General features: G+C 40.6%; 1 protein-coding gene across 1 annotated transcript in view; it reads left to right on the top strand.

Annotated features, from left to right (window-relative positions):
* The window catches only part of LOC108786896 (cytidine monophosphate-N-acetylneuraminic acid hydroxylase-like), a 104183-nt gene extending 88220 nt beyond the window's left edge, over positions 1-15963 (top strand). Inside the window, exons 10-15 of the mRNA XM_018556294.1 lie at positions 1570-1705; positions 4747-4887; positions 6009-6183; positions 6844-6960; positions 13052-13167; positions 15852-15963. Coding sequence (XP_018411796.1) covers positions 1570-1705; positions 4747-4887; positions 6009-6183; positions 6844-6960; positions 13052-13167; positions 15852-15963 — 797 coding nt within the window. The remainder of the gene's footprint in view (positions 1-1569; positions 1706-4746; positions 4888-6008; positions 6184-6843; positions 6961-13051; positions 13168-15851) is intronic.
* The last annotated feature ends 2011 nt before the right edge of the window (positions 15964-17974 follow it).

Below are 17974 nucleotides of genomic sequence, written 5' to 3'. Positions count from 1 at the left end.
CCGCCCATGCCATTGCGCACGATCGCAGTTAAAAAAAAACACGTGTTGCATCTCGCAAAAAGAGGTACATGTACCTTTTTTCAGCAATTGCCGCGCAGATCTAACCCCATTGAAATCACACATCCCAGGATCACAGATATCTGAACCAAGCATTAGGTCTTCAATAGTAGAACTGGCTGAGAATGCATTTTTTTTTTATACCACACTTCAGCCTTATTTTGAACATTGTTCAGTTTTACAGGCTCCCACCCTGTACTGAAATTTGCTTACTCTGATTTCAATGCACGTTGTAACAGTGGCGGAGCTAAGGAACAAAGGGCCCTGGTGCAAGATTTTTTTTTGGGCCCCCCCCCCCAAATTAAAAAAAAACACACCAGGGACCCCGCAGAGCCAAGCAGAGACCCTGCTGAGCCTAACAGAGATCCCACAGAGCACATCTGAGAGTGACCCTGCATAGACTCTCTATGGTGGGCTTTGCAAGGTCTCAGGTGGGCTGGTCAGGCTCCCTTTACCTGCTCCTCTTACCTGTCAGCCCCAAGCCGCCCGCTGCTGGGCCCCGGCCTCCTCCACCTCCAGGCATCAGCTCGGTAGTTCCGCCACTGCGTTGTAACCTTTTTACAATGTGCATTATAAATGCAGCATGTCAGATAGAGCCTGGCTGGAGAAAATCCAGTACCATCTAGCACTATTCTCCCTGCCGTACTGTCACTGGTCTGTCCCTTTCATTCCTTGGATTTCAGTTCTTTCAAAAATGGAGGCTCAGCACTACCTATGGGTGTTACCTAGGGCACTCTACATTCAAATCGGCCTAGGAATACCCACTACTCCAGACTGATATATATCCACCAAGGCATTTTAATATTTGCATAAATCCCCCCAAGTGTACACCACCCTGCCACCAGCCATCATCTACCTGCATTTCACACAGAAGCATGGAGACCTAGTAAATATATCCCTAGGTCTAAAATAAGTTCTGTAAAAAATCAGTAAGATTGTATTTAAATAATGTTACTAGCATGTTGATAAGGGGGTAAACTTGCAATACAAAATATAATCAGATTAAACTTTAAAAGCTTTAATTGACATTTCTGAGTCTCCTTAACCAAGAGTTTCTGTTACAATACCGGTTTATATTCGGCGTGTTCCAGATGCCTTTCTTATCTTTTTTCTTTTCTTTTTCCTTACCATACTTTTACCCCTTCCCTCCCCCCTTATTGGTCTCCTAATATTGCTATTTATGTGCTCATTATGTGAAGTTCATTTTTGTTTTTGTGTCTTTGTGAGCATCTAATATGTCGGATTTATCATGAAAGCCACTACTATGCAGATACATGACCTTTATTGACTGAATATCCGTATTTGTCATACGAGATGCTTTGTGTATTTTATTTCCTTGTCTTGTCCAAAACTTTAATAAAAACGTTGTGATAGTAAAAGCTTTAATGGAAAACACTTTTGTATGTGCCCCCAAACTTTGTGAAGTTTTAATTCTCTCCTTCTCATTTAATGTCAATATAGAGGATTCATTACATATTTATTAAGCATGATGTATCTGCTCTTAATCTGCAGAGGAATGGAAGTCACAGTTCATAAAGACAGAGAGAAAGAAACTTCTGCATTACAAAGCCCAGCTTGTAAAAGACTTGAACCCTCGCATTTATTGCCCTTTTGCTGGTTACTTTGTGGAGGCACACCCATCAGATAAGTAAGTTTGACTTTACATATCAGATGTAACTAGGAATGAGCAGAGTGATAGCCAATGTAACTAGATACATTTAATTTATTTTTGTTGAAATATATACCTAAATGGCCACTGAATTCATTATGTGCTATTAGGTGAAATGTGGTGGGAAAAAAATATTTACCTTTTAATAAGGCCTTCCCATGTTGATCTGCAGGCCCTCTAATGCCTTCCAAGTTACCCCAAGCAACGAACAGTTGAATGGGGTGCCACGGCACAATAAAGGGTTTAAAATATAAATAAAATATGGGGGTAGTGTGTTAAAGGCCTGCAGGGGGTTACAATTTAGCAATAAGGTCCTGTAAACATACAGGGCTGATTGTCATTCCTGACAATGTGAAGGTAGATTACAGGCAATCGTGACATATGTGGGCAAGAAATGAGCAATTGGGATAATACACTGGCAATAAACTGGTAATTGTTTACTAGTGTACTCCTTTGACCCAAAGTCAGCATATTGCAGTCTACTGCCCACTATATGATGACAACGCTGCATGCAATGTAAGCACAATACATGTATGTTTACAGAAAATAACAGAGATTGATAAAATTGTAAATAATAGAAATAAAATGTTTAAATTCTCCATTTTATGACCTTCAACTCTCTTAAGTCCTCTTCCATAATATTAATCAGTTTCTACTTCCCTCTTTCTCCTGGATTTCAGTTGAAAAATCTTTTTGGGATTGTTTTATCTAGGGATGCAATGATACCAATACTAGTATCGGTGCCGATACCAAGTATTTACTCGTACTTACCCAAATGCTCTGATACTTACCCTCGATACCAGAACTTCGGGTCAAAGGGAGATCTTCCTCTGACCGGCAATGCCTCTCAATTCCCTGACTGGCTAGAAAGCCGGCTTCACTTGTAGCTAGGCAGCCTGACTTTCTAACCAATCGGGAAGGCGGGTGGCACATAATGACCCATCCCCCGACCCCCTAGGAACAAATGAAGCCAGCTTCCTAGTCAATCAGGAAGCCAGGAGGCGGGTTGCTAGGCACCCAGGCAGCCTCGGCAAGTGGAGCCGGTGTTCTTTCGCTATAACACCGGCTTCATGGGCAATCGGGAAGCTGGGTGATGGGTCATGATCCGCCGATTGACTTCCTAATAATCCGGGCACAGGGCACCAGTACTTTGTACTCGGTATAGGCGAGTACCGGAAAAAAAATATCGATACTTGATACCGAAAAACGGTATTGGTGCATCCATAGTTTTATCAAATCTTAGTACACAAGCACTTAATCTAAGATGATGGCTTCATAAATCAGCTGATCTAGTTACTGTAGATCTTCATTGCTCCTTGATAACTCTAATACACACATACCACAGTTCTTATATCCCTCTTTTTGGCTATATAATGTATGAATTAGGCATGTGGAAAATCTTGAATAACTGTTGAAATAGAGGCATGTACCTGTCCTAAAGTGCATGTAAACTCTAAGAATGAACGTCTCTTATTTGCTCTCTATTTCTCTTTTGCTAATTATACAATTGAGTGCAAAAAATACCTGCTTGTGGTTATTTTTGTGAGCTTACAACCTGTGCCAAAGGCCTCTGCTGACTTTTATCTGTGAGTAATATTTCAAGCTCTCCCAAAAATGATCTAAAATAAATCTGTGCAACACTTACAGGGTAAAACATGTGCAAAACACATCACAATGTAAATATTAATACATGATAGACGTGCGCGGCCAAAAAAAAAATGTTTAGTTTAATTTCAGATGTTTCATTATTTAGTTTTTCGGAATTCGGGTCTGAAAGTCAATTCGTTTCGGCATTCATTTTCGGATGAATCTGAATTTTCGTTAATTTGAGATGAGTTAAATGATAATTATGAACGAAAATCTGTTGCAGAAAGATGGCATTAAATGTTTACTTTGTTCCTTTTCAACTTTTGACACTCCACAGAAACAAGAAAAAAAACAGCGTGCGGTTCCCCCAACAATTCATACCAGACCCTTCAGGTCTGGTAGGAATGTTACCACTCTTCCCCACAACCCTGGCCCGATGGTTGTGGGGGTCTGCGGGCAGGGGGGCTCATCTGCGTACAGCCTGTCATAAAGGGGGCACCCAGATGCCGCCCCCCCCTTGTGAATGAGCAAGGGGTACTTGTAAAGAGTTAAATAAATGTAAATAAAAACACAACACCTTAGAATTAAATTAATTTTATTGAACAATAAACACAACACACATTTTTTTAATTATTTAAGAAAAATGTTTTTAAAAGTCCTATGATGTCTTTCTAGCATAAGCCAAAAAATGGAAAAAACAAAACTCCCCTATGCAATGTTTACATTGGGCAGTGGGCAGAAATAAGCAAAGCCTGCTATTGGTTATTTAAATCTGAAATAGCCAATCGCAGGCTGGCTAATAAAACCCGTCCACTGTCTGATGTCAATCACAGAGGAGTGGACCTAAGAGAGAACTTTCTCTCTCAGGTCTGCTCCTCTGCAGGAGCAATAGCCATTCTGCTATTGGCTATTTTAAATTGCAATACCCAATAGCAGGCTGGCTATTGCTATAACTATTATATCAAATTTTCATTCAATTCAATATAAACCAACACAACCAATTAGTATTCTGTACAACCTAAACTTAGGAAATTGAACATTTCAAACTTATTTTAGCAGATGGATCTCATAGACATAAGATGGCAATCAGAAGATATGACTGCCAACCACTGTTTTTGGAACAATTATGGAAAACATATGCACAACCCTACTATCCAAATGTGCATGTGTGTGCCCTGTAAAGACACCCTGGAAGCCAGTAAACCACTGGGGAACAAAGCTAATTATTCAGGAACATTGATCTAAAACTATTGATCCTTCTTTAATTGGTCAGCTTGAGGTTATCTGCACAGGCCTAAAACCATAGGCCATAGACATACAGTTGTTCTATTCTCAGAAGAGGAGGAATAGATTTTATCTTTTTTCTTTGTAAATTGTATACAATCAATACACATTGTTTTGTTATAATATATCACTGATTTATTCAATTGCAGGTACATTAAAGAGACAAACCATAAAAATGATGCTGCAACTTTGAATCAGCTGATAAGTAAAATGTCAAATGTTTTAACCTGGACACCAAAGCCAGGAGCAGTGCTGGATGTTGGCAGGCTATTGAAAGAGCCATGTGACAGGTAGTGTATCTGCAATTATTTCCTTACAGTACAGAGTAACCTAGGTCACACTTAAACACAGTACAGTACACAATAGATTGCATAATTTATGTCTCAAACATGTGTCACCAAATTTAAGAAGAAAAAGCTTTGCATATTATTATTGTCTCAATAGGATACCCACTATAGTAAACGTTTTTTTTCTTTTTTCATTTGCAAATAATCAACCTAGTGGTACCCAAATCTAGTAGACTAATTTTGAGGGAGGCCGGGCTTCCTCCTGACAAACCTGCATCCAATTTTATCTTCTGCCCCATGTGCTCCAAGATGGAGACTCTCATAGTTTAGAGTTAGGACCGCATTATGAGGTGCCTTGAAGTGACCGGGCGGCTTTCACATTTTCTGCAGAAGACGTATATCTAAACCTCTGTTTTTAACCTTAGTGGTGAGACAAGTTTTTTTACATGCTAGCTTGTGAGTGTGCCAGGAAAACTTTTTGCTGTTTTACTATTTCCTCGACGTGACACCAACTTTTATATTTTACTAAAGATATGGGTAAGAATAAATGTTTTATAACATAAACGTAGGAAACTTTTTTTTCCGAAATTTACGGTACTTTTTTCATTATATAATTAAAAAGAAAAAAGAAAACACCCCCAGTGGTGATTATATACCTCCAAAAGAAGGCTCTAAGTGTCCCTAAAAAATGTTAACATAAATGCCCTGTATATATACACACTGAGTGACCAGATTATTATGACCGCCCCATCAGTACTTCGTTGGGCCACGAGATGACTCCACGAGATGACTTCGTTGTTGCCGGCCAAAAGCATCCAAGTGGCGGCACAGAAGCAGCTTTGCGGTCTGCATCCCACAGAGATGCAGACCGTGTAGCTGCTCCCGCAAGTTTGGTACGCGGTCCGTGGCCGTGTACCAGACTTGTGAGCTGGCTGCGGGCCACATAGTACCGGCTCACGGGCTGCAACTGGCCGCAGGCCAGTACTTTGAGGCCACTGCTTTACAAGGTTGTTTTGAGAAATACTTCTTGAGTTTTTATTTATGGAAAGTAATGACTAGATACTTTTGATGGCTATATAATGGTACATTGTGGTGATTAAAAGTTCTGCTTTTTCATGGGATAGGGAGACCATTGTTGATCCACCAGAAGGCACAAAAATCTTCAAAGATTCTTGGGACTTTAGTACGTACCTGGATCCCATGTCTACTTCGTTTACCGATGAGATCTTTAACTATGCATCTTGGATTAAAGAATATTTCACATGGGCTGGGTTCAAAGGCTATAACTTGGTTGTCAGGGTAAGTACAATGATTATCATGATGATGTCTGTATTTCCTCTATTGTTTCTTAAAGATGAAGTCCATGAAGATATAAAACAAAAGAAAAAAAATAAACAACGTAGTTATGCATTTTTTTCCCCCAAAATTATTTTTAAATGCAAATAGTGTAAATTTGTGGATTGCACATGTGCACCGTAGTCTGTTCTTAAAATGCAGTGCTTTCTTTTTTCATTTAAAACTTTATTTAAATTTACACTCTATGCACAGCAGCACATTTGGATGTGTTATGTTGCATCAGAGTGCACAGCACAAACATGCAAATTGACCTTATTTTCAGCGCACACAAACACAGTGGATTAGTGTAAAATGAAGCAATAGGACATAAGGAAAATTGCCTTGTCTATGCGTTGGGACTACTTAGGAAAATGCTGCCCATCATAGCCCAAAGATAAGCAATCTTGACCAAAATGGAAAACTGTGCCCAATTCCAGGCTTGGGTTAGGGAGTTGTCTTGTCTGCATTGCTTCACTGCGGAATAGAAATGTCAGGTCACAAACCTAGCTATGCTCTCTATTAGCGCCATGTTTATCTCAGGACAGAAAAACTAATCATTTGGTGTGCAGAACGGCTCTTATTTATTGATTTCTTATTTATAATGTTATATTATTTTTTCTGTAGATGATTGAAACTGATGATGATTTTGTTGACTTGCCTCGCGGGTTCAACTACTTGGTGGATTTCTCAGACCTCTCTTTTCCTACTGATAGACCAAGCCGGGACCATCCTTATGAAGAAGTAAGTCTTTAGTTATCATACAGAGTTTATAGAATAATAGAAAGCCTTATAAGTAAAGCAGCCAGCTAGATCATCACTTAGTCCTTAATACATTTACAGTATATATGATCTTGTTATTGGTAAATGCAGTATACATGTCAGCTTTGCTTTATACATTGCCTTAAGTCTCGTTCACACCTAGGCGTATTGCATACGCGCGTCTGTCACGCGTTTTTTTACCGTGATTCACGGGAAAAAAAGTTGCGCGACCGTCGCGCGTTTCCGAAGGCTACTTGGCTGTATCCCAATGGAAACGCGCAACAAAACGGCCCAAAGTAGTACATGTACCTTTTCAGGCATGGGCCGTTTTGTAGCGCGTTAGGGACGGGCGGAAATACGCCAAGGTGGGAACGAGACCATTGAATACAATGGGATTTATATTTTTTAGCGTTTTGTAGAGCGTTCGGCGAGCGTAGAACGCGCTACAAAATGTTCAGGTGTGAACGAGGGCTAATATACTGATGTATTTCTGTGTTACGAAAATAGTAGACAAGATATTTTTATTGCCTTGCCCCATCACCTCCTAGTACTTTTAAACAGCAGGAATTTCAGAAAGGGAGGCTGTAGCCTCATGTATCATAATATGGATTAATAACATTTTTTCAAGGGAAACTATGATAATTTAAGGGTCATTTTAATTTATCAGTTTAAAACATTTCAACTTTGTGTAGTTAAAGCCTGGAACCGACTTCTAACTGAGGTAGTGAGTCAGTCATCAGTAAGTGAATTTAAACGTGCTCGGCATTAATATAAGATAAACTCTAAGGCTAACCATTGGAGATGTCATGAGTATGGACATAATGCTTCTGAGGACATCCATCATCCGCACCGATGTCTTTCTGGGGTCTCACAGGGATTGGACCTGTCCTTCCCTTTCCTTATGTTGCCAACTCCCCTAGCTTTCCCTTTCCTCCCTGCTACCTGCCACCCTCTCTCTCCATGACACCTGAATCATTCCTACTTTCCTCCCCATGCACATGTTTAGGTTTTCATTTTACTGGGGTCATATCCACCCTCAGGGTTGGAGGGGAAGTATTTCTCATATGCAACCTAGTTTAACTACATGTGCTTTCCTCTCTCAAGTCTATTTTGTTCACTGTTAGGAATTTATTTTAAGAGCCATCCCTGCTTTAGAGTGGTCACACAGTTATTTTGTTATCAGTTAGTTTTAGTCAGTAGTTTTTTGTGTTAGTGCTAATTGTTTTAACATTGTGTTTCTTTGACTGCAAATAAAGAATCTTAACAAATGGTAAACAAAAGAAAAGGGCAGACTTGATGGGCCATCAGTCTTTTATAATTCTATGTTTATGTTTTTTCAGATACTCTCATATAAGATATAACACGCAAGGTTCAATGGGACTCATTTTGAATTTTTTATTTTTGAAACAATTAGGTATAATACTGGTATTAGGTTGTACATTATAATTTAAAAGGGTACAATGTTGCTTACAAGCCACATATTTTACAGCAGTGCATAGGAAGCATCCACCTCTTAACATTTAACTCTTAACACATGTAAATACATGCCAAAGGATTTCCAGAGCACTATGGGTAAGCAAGGAATGAGTCACTACTCTAACGCATTCCTTTGTTTGTGTAAATTGCAGCTTGGTAGTGAACCTAATATACAACCTTTTTTCAAATAAACAGTGATATGGATAAACAAGAAAAGAAAATGTGAAAAGAAGATAAGATCTCTGCCTTTTAAGATATAAATCCCATGCCAAATGTGACAAGCTGCAACAATTATGAAGTCACTTAATATCATACAGCAAACAAATTTTATAATTAAATAATTTGTGTTGTGCTAAAGAAATAAAGTGAACATATAACTATTCAATCAGCAAGCATACGTCTGTTCAACCAATATGTGCAATAAATCAACAGTTGAAAAATGACATTAAATAAAGTACAACAAATAAAGTGCATACATTTCACAAAGATACACTATGTTGTCCCACAATACCAAGGGTTTTAATTAGTAAGGATATCCAGTTAAAACATCTATACCAATATATTTAATAATTTAAAAAAACTACTAGTACATGAGTCCAGAACCCCATTGTTGTCACACAAAGAACTGAGTTTTTAAATAAGTGAGTCCAGCTTTTCAGTGCTATACCACTTAAGTTCAAAAAACATTTTTTAAGTAATTCAATCCAATTCCCTGGTGCTGTCACAGCACAAACCACAGTAAGCTCCAGTTCCTCCACCAATGTACAAACCATCACACACTGTGGCCTCTCACCTTACAACTTGCCCTCAATTAGGTTTAAAAACAGTGTTTCCTTTAATAATTGGAGAAAAGGTGCCCACAACAAATAGACTTCTCCAAAAATGTGTATCCCAGTATATATACACTTCAGCACTCTGTCAGCAGCCGTAATGTCTCATAGTTCCTGGTTGCAGCCAGGCATGTGGAAGTAGAAGAAATCCATAGTGCACATAATTTAAATAAAAATCAACCTCTTTTATAAAAATTCTACTCACATAAAAAGCCCAATGAACACACTCCAATATCCTATTTGTTAAAAGATTTGCACCTCCACACTTGCACACATTAAACTCACATCATCTGACTCCACCCTCCGGACTTCGTCAGGTTGATTTTATTTAAATGGTGTGCAGTATGGATCACACTTACTTACTCAGAAAGAGTTTGTTACTTTTCAGTGCACGTTTTTCACAGTATTAAGTGGACCTTTACACTCAAAAATCCAATTTTCCCAATGCATTCCTCTATGTATGATGATTAATAATAGACATGTAAGGTATAAAATGCTGTGATTATGAAATATTTACACCTGCAGAGCATTCACTTCCTGCTTTGAAAGGGCAAAATGTATTCAGTTTGCCAACGCAGTGCACACTGGGATTGCCTTGTCATTAGCAGAGCATTGCTGGGAAATCCATCTGTAATCTCAGGAGATCTCAGGGAAAGGCATTTTCCTCCCCTGAGATGATGTGCATAGTCACATGTCCTAGTCACATGTGCCAGATATCAGGAAGTAAAAGGAGAGCTAGTAACCTGCCCTTGGCCACTGCCAGAAGACTGGGGAAGGAAAAGATAAATAATGTATGCAAAGAATACAAACCTGGCAATTATCTAGAAGTATGTGTTTGTAGATTGTCATTACTAAACATTTCTAAAGGTGTGTTTGTTGTTATTTTAAAGATATGGGTAAAGGTCCGCTTTAAGTGTAGCATTTATGTTGTTATATGCTTAGATTTGTTAGGTACTAGACGCTTTTGGTGTGTGTCCACATTATTATTTATTTAGATTTTTTGGGTGTTTTCTAATTTAGGATTCACATTGTGCCTGCAGCTATATGTTTCTTTACTACATCAGCGCAAGATATTTTGGTGTAATTTATATTGAAAAGTATTATGTGTAGTGTTTTTTTTGGTGGCATGGATTTAATGTGTTTTTAAATGTGTCTGTATTGTTACATCTGTGCAAGAATCAAAAAAGATTTTTTACAGTTTTTTAGTTTTTTAACTAAAGTTCAATATTTCCTCAATCAGAGTATCTCCATTTTTAGAAGTCCTAGGTAATATTTAATATTTCTTATTTACCTAATATTAACTCTTTTGCTGACAGACTTTTTTTTGCAACGTTATAATCCACATTTTAGGCCTGAAAATTACTTAAATCCCCCAAGAGTTATATATTTCCTGAAAGCACAGACCCTGTAGAATAAAATCGCTGTTGCAAATTTTTAAGTCGCATGATTTTTAGCGCAACTCTTTATCAAACCCAAAATTACAGTAAAAAATTGCACTTAAGTTGGTACCCAATTGTTTTGTAAAATATAAAAGATGGGATTGTGCTGAGTAAATAGATAACCAACACGCCGAGCTTAAAAACTGCATGCAGCCGTGAAATGGCGAAGAAATATGGTAGCTCAAATTGTCCAGGTCATCATTTAAAAGTTAATCCTGAATATTGGCCCTAGAATGATTGCTTTCACTCCGGCGAATGTAGCGATACTCAACATGTGTAGCACAATTGTTGTTTTCATACGTAGGCTCACCCGACACATTTTTACATTATTTGCGCACATTCGCGGTGGCAGGGGACTTTCAAATTTTTGGGGGTATTTTTACATTTGTTTTATTTCACTTAAAACTTTTTTATTCTTAACTTATTACTATAGCAAAGGGGGGCTCACAAGCGTTGACAGGTCACTTGTATGCCTGGCGGAGCCGCTAGCGACACAGCAGGCACCGCCAGGTAGCACATTCTTCAGCTGGGAGAGGACGGACCCTCTTCACTCAGCCCGCCCCCTGGCTGCCAAAGACGAGGAAGCTGAACGGCTGTAGGAGTCAGGTTAAGTCCGGTGTGGGGGGAAGGGGGGGGGGGTAAGAAGCTGCTGCTATTATTATATTTATTCACATTATAATGTATTGCTGGGACTTGTAGTCCTGCATAGTTGGTGCTATTCTGCATTGCTGTATAACTGTATAATCATTATACATCACCAACTATGCAGGACTACAAGTTCCAGCAATACATTATATTATTAAGTAGGGATGCACCAGAGTGCGTTGGGAGGGGGTTAAAAAGCTGTTATTATTATTTACATGAGAATGTATTGCTGGGACTGGTCCTGCACAGCTGGTGATATTCTGCATTGCTGGATAATGATTATAAAGCAATACAATAGCACCAACTATGCAGGACCACAAGTCCCAGCAATACATTATATTAGTAAGTAGGGATGCACCAATGTGTGTGTGTTTGTGGGGAGGGGGTTAAAAAGCTGTTGTTATTTACATTATAATGCATTGCTCGGACTTGTAGTCCTGCATAGTTGGTGCTATTCTGCATTGATGTATAATGATTATACAGTAATGCAGAATAGCACCAACTATGCAGGACTTCCCAGCAATACATTATATTAGTAAGTTGGGATGCACACGTACTTGTGAAAATGCCCCATACTAAGCGCAGGCAAAATTACCAGGGTCACAGCGGTCGCATTTGCGACCGGGCCCTGGTGTTCGGCCAGTTGGGGGGAGCCCAGGGAGAAAGAAGAGTGCCCGCCACACTCATGTTTTTGACACTTGCGGACCGCAGTTCAGACAGAGGGATAGGGAAGACGCTGTAGTGGGGGGAGGTGGCCAGTCAGGGAACTCCATTTGCATGCAGTATTTTTTCTGACTGCAACGGAACGCAGGCATTGATTTGCCATGCATTCCGGTGCAGGCGATCGCACCGCAGTGTCATTCACTTTACTGCACCGCCACGCCCCCTCCCACCCCAGAACGCAGTGAGCTGTCCGGGATGCAATCCAGTGTGTTCCAGCACTAAATCAGCCGGAACACACTGGAGCTGGTGTGAACTAGCCCTGAAAGTTATAACATACATACTGTTTATTTAATAGGGGGAAAAAAGGTATCAAAATCATGTTTTTTTTTGGGGGGGGGGCCTTAATGGTTTATTGCACCGGGGCCCTGAGGTTTCTAGTTACGCCTCTGCCTGTGATGCCAGTCTCAGGCACGCAACATGGGCAGCGGAGCCCAGGAAGAAAGGCAGGTGTGTCAGGCGGGGGTCCGACAGATCACTTCCACTGTAGAGCTGAAAGATAAACAGAGTCTGTTTAGAGGGGCCTGAAGCCAGTGCAGTAAGGAATACAGCAATGGTAGGGAAAGGGTTATAAGAAACAATATTTTTAAAATGGTATTTCTTAGCACTGACCATAAATAATAAAAAAAGAACATAGGTACCAAACCACTATGTGTTCCATTTCATACACATTTTTAGTATGAGCGATATAGTGTTGATAGAGTTTTCAAAGTATTAAAGGATGCTGCACCTTTGGCATGCAGTAACATTTGTCCTCCAAGTGTGTTCTGCACTACACCACTGTGGGGTAATGGTAATAATAAAGGTAACTACATGATCCAGGCTTACTAACCGAATAGTCTTTACAGCATGAAAAACCATATTGTTCAGCATTTATTTCTGCAGGTTTTAGACTTCTGTCTAATTTTTCAAAGAATGTTTTCAAAGCACTATTCAAAGCATTTATGTTTTCATTGTTCACAGATAAGAAGTAGAGCTACGGTCATGAGGCATGTCGTGAAAAACGGTTTACTCTGGGATGATTTATACATTGGATTTCAAACACGAATTCAAAGAAACCCAGATATCTACCATCATCAGTATGTTTCTGATTATACTTTTGCAGCTGTTTGTGCATTATGTATGCTATGTCCTACAAGTTTAGGAACCTGTCACACACGTCAGCATTACAAACTGAAAATATAATTTAAAAAATATGATTCACAACAGAAGAGATAGGTTGAACAAAAAAGGGAGTGAGCTGTGTTCATTGTGGCACTTTGTAACTATCCACCGTAGGTAGGTGTTTGTTTGTTTGTTTTTGGACCCTAGCAATGCTCCTATCAAGAGATAAAAGAAGCTAAAGATGACCTAATTATGACATAATTGTTAGTTCTCCTGCACACAATTACTCTACATCCCTAATGCAAACTTCTCTAGAATGGGGCTTTTTACAGAAGTACACACCTTAGCTGTCTTGCCAGTGTTTAGTGGAGAAGACACTCTGATGTCAACGCTTTCTGACTAAAAGTCTTCCTGAGGCTGTAATAAAAAATAAAAAAACTCAAAGTGCTGCCTGGGCTGCAATAGAATCTAGACCAGTCATTCTCAACCAGGGTGGCTTCTGGCTTCCTCAAACTGTCTTGAAATTTTCACACATCGTCATGGCTTTGCATGTTGCAGACAGGCTGGCCTTAGCCACGGGCGTCCCGAGGCTGGGTGTCACCCGGAGCAGAGACCGGGTGACACCCCACCGTGTCATCATCGCGCATGCACGTGATGTCACCGCGCACACGCTGTCATCTCATTGACGCCTGCCGGCGGCCATCTTGGTGTTGGATGCCGGCAGAGAGAGAAGGGGACGTTCACGCAGCGGTATGAGGTATGCCGCCGGCTCCCCTCCTCTCGCCTGACACTGTCGGGCTCTCCGTCCATGACTGAGTGCCCAACTTTTTAGAGGGGGTGACACTAAAATGACTGTCAGTCATTTTGGTGTCACCCCTCCAATGGTAGAAGCAGGGACACCGGCACTCCAATATAAACGTGAAGAAAAAGTCTTATTTATTGAAGAAATGTGACAGCTTCTGAAGTGAAGGGGGCTTTTGATGTAAAAAGAGGCTTTTGATGTGAAGGGGAGCTTCTGAGGTGATGGAGGAACTTGGATATGAAAGGAAGTGCCTAATATGAACAGGGAGACTCTGACATACAATGGGGGGCTACTGATGTAAAGGGAGGACTCTAATGTTAAAGGAGGGGGCTCAAATGTGAAAAGGGGCTTCTAATATGAAGAGGGCTCCTAGTGTGGGAGGTGGGCTCCGATGTTAAAGGAGAGGCTACTGACGTACAAGGGAGGACTTTGATGTGAAGGGGAACCCCACTTTTTTCTCTTTTTTTGTGGGGTTCCCCCTTAAAATTAATTGCATCTTAGACTGGGGTGCCTCTAAATTTTGCATACTTTTAAAGGGTGTTGTGACTGAAAAAAGGTTGAGAAATGCTGATCTAGATACCTCCCTGTGCATCTGACATTAGCTCTTCTTGACTATAGACTCCATATGGGTCAACTGCAACCATTCCAACCCCTAATGATTCTGTACTGGATCCAGGTTATGTTTACATGCACACAAATTATATATATGTTTGGCCACCTGAGTCCTGACAGCTGTTTTGAAAATGGTGTTGAGATATTGTCTATTCTTCCCAGTGCCGTTTCAAAGCTGTGGCTGGTTCTCAGCAGATTCTGGGATCCAGCATTACCAATAAGACTGCTTTCTCTCAGACAGCCGGAACTCAGCACTAAGTCCAGGGGCTGAAACAATCAGCTTTAGGGCTTCCGATGCTTCTACAGTTTGCAGCATAGGAGCAATAGGAGCAGCATAAGGGTCACACTAATATAATAATGTAATATTTTAAACAGTGAACTTTGTTGGCTATATTCTGCGGTAAATATATGGGAGTGCACAAATTGCATAAACATAATGTTATATGTAAATGTTAAAATAAAGGAAAATGCATTCTTTCCTGTTATTTTACTATTTATTTCCAATAAAAAACAAGAAAATATACGCATTTAATTTTGCTACCAAATTAAATAACTATTTGTCCTGAAAAAAATTATGTATGATATCTAGGGGTAGACCAGCGCTGGACAAATCCCAGGAGCCAGATAGCCAATGTTCCTTAAAAATGGCAGCTGTTAACTTTTGTTGTTATCATTGGAGCTGCCCACCCCCGCTCCCCCCAAAAAAAAAACCCTGCTTGCTCCCAGATTGGCTCCTGAATTACATCTTAATTGACTCACCCCTGGGGTGGACTACAAAACCTAAAAGATACAAGGTGTGGAATCTTGTTTCAGACATTGCCGAAAACCAAAAAACAGCTCTGGGACCCAGGTGGAGTTTAGGGTGAAAAGGGCCTGGGGACTCAATAGGTTAATTTGACTCAACACCATCTCTACTAGCACCCCTGCCACCCTAGGGCCCCATAGCAGCCACGTGGGTTGCTATGGCTATAGTTATGCAACTAACCATAAGGTACCAGATCTGATCTTTACTTTGCCACCTAAGAGTACCCAGTACTTTAGGGTATGAGTCACACAGAGACACTCCTGCATCTCCCATACGTTGTGTCTTAGCAACCAATCAGGTCTGCTCTGTCTTTTTCTTTTTTTTTTAAACAGCCCCACTGTGTTTTATTATTTTGATTATATAAAACGTATATACTTTTGTACACAATATGTATAAAATAGTGTCTCTGCATTAACACCACTGATACCTATCTCTTCTAGATTCTGGAACTATTTTCAGATCAAGCTTCCTCTAACACCACCAGACTGGAATGCATTCTTGGAACGAGAGAAACAAAAGGGAAGCAATGCACAAATGTGCAGCACAATGTGAATCCTCACCGAAAGAACACGTCACAACCTGCAACAACTTCTGAAACTCCTAATCAACCTAATCTCAGTCATCAGGATGATATATATTTATATCTTTACACATCCGCCAGTGATTTTGTATAGCAAATTGAGGACTACAAATCCCAGCAATACATTATAAAGCAATTCAGAATGCCAACAGCTTTAGAGGACTACAAATCCCAGCAATATATTTTACAGTAATGCAGAATTACCACCAGTTATAGAGTACATATCCCAGCAGTACATTATACAGCACTGCAGAATACCACCAGGTATAGAGGACTACAAATCCCAGCAATTCATTATACAGCAATGCAGAATACCATCAGCTAAAAGAGGACTATAAATCGCAGCAATATATTATACAGCAATGCAGAATAATATGAAGCTACATACTCTGTGTTGCTCTGGGGTGGCTCCAGGGTCTCAGGGGGGCTGTGCATGGTCTCACCAGGGCTGTGCACAGTCTTACCATGGCTGTGTGGTCTCACTAGGGCTATGTGGGGGGTCTCACCAAAGATGTGTGGACGGGTGCAGGCAGGCGGCGGGAAGGAAGAGGAGGAAGAAGAATGTGAGGCCGGTGCTGTAATCAGGTGCTGTGAGGTGCCCACAAGGCTCTCTCCCTCTCTCTCTTTTTTATAAACACACACACATTCGCTTACCCATACATAGGAGCGGGTGTGAGTGCAGGAGGGCTCGGTGATACCTGCTGACAGCTTGCCCTCTTCCCGTCCTCCGTGTCATGTCCTCTCACTCCTGGCTGACTCTGCCTGACATGCTCCTAGGCCACCCTTCCCCAGTGCCCTCAGGTGCAGAGCGGCGGTGGAGGGAGGGAGCAGTGCAGCCTGCCCCGGCCTGGTGATAATAGGAAATGTTCCCCCCACCCCACTTAATGCAGCGCCTGGGGCACATCCCCCCCAACTTTGGCACTGGACTGGTGTCAGAATATCTAAAGAAGCTTGTAAAATTAAGTTTTGGCCAGTTTTAGTTGGACAAAACATTCATTACTATTCATTATTAAAATGTCAGATTAGCTTTGATATAGCACAACCTTTTAAAATAGCTGACACCGAGCAGTCCATAGTATCAGGGTCCATTCACACCAGCAGATGTGCTGGGTTCCCAGTCCAGTGCTGATGCGCTTGATCATGACGCATCACACTGCTTTTTTTTTCTTTGTTAGAACTAGAAGGGATATTTCAGTAAGTTCTATGGGCCTATAGTCGCACTGCATTACGGTGAAAAATACTACTGCATGCCGTACTTTTTTCAGTGCACATCACCACAATACAGTGGTTTAAATTGAACCCATCTGGAACAAGGCAAATTGCCTTGTCTTGTGCTGTGGCTGTGCTGGAAAAAATGGTCAGAGCAGCCCCAATGCATCCAGTTTGAATGGTCCCTCAATCAAAAAGGATATCAGACACAAAGTTGTATGCACGTTAAGGGCATGTTACATGCAATGGTGCCCGTTGGAGCCTTTTATTTTGAATGGCCCCCCAATGAACTTGCATTGCAGTGCACTACAAAGCAGGGTGACACAAAATCAATAGGCTGCTGTAACATAACATACGTTTATGTCAACCCAACGAGGACACACACTGAAGTGGAAAGTGTGTGAAGGGGCCCTGAATATTTTTCTATCTCTTTAGTGTGGTGCATAGAACAAATGTTGCTACATTTGAAGGCATTCTAAAGTCACAGCAAATACTATGCTGTTATAACATCAGCATTGTAACAGGAATACATAAAAATTCCTTTTATGTAGTGAGTGGTGCCTTCTATCTGCCCATCACTTTCAATAACATCCTGGATTCCCAGTGCGCTTTGCATCTGTTTTTGATATGATGCAATCTCGATTTCTCAAGACTACATATCACATAATGCATTGCTTCCAGCAAGCAATGATGATAGTACATTGTGGGAAGTTCAGACGTTGAGTTGTGGCAGGCTTAGTTAGAATGGTGACACAAGGAAGTCCATATTCACAG

The sequence above is a fragment of the Nanorana parkeri genome, unplaced genomic scaffold (assembly GCF_000935625.1).
Source record: "Nanorana parkeri isolate BGI_ZX_2015 unplaced genomic scaffold, ASM93562v1 scaffold233, whole genome shotgun sequence".
NCBI classification, from domain to species: Eukaryota; Metazoa; Chordata; class Amphibia; order Anura; family Dicroglossidae; genus Nanorana; species Nanorana parkeri.
Note: the sequence above shows the minus strand (reverse complement) of the source record. Positions and strands in the feature narration are given on the sequence as shown.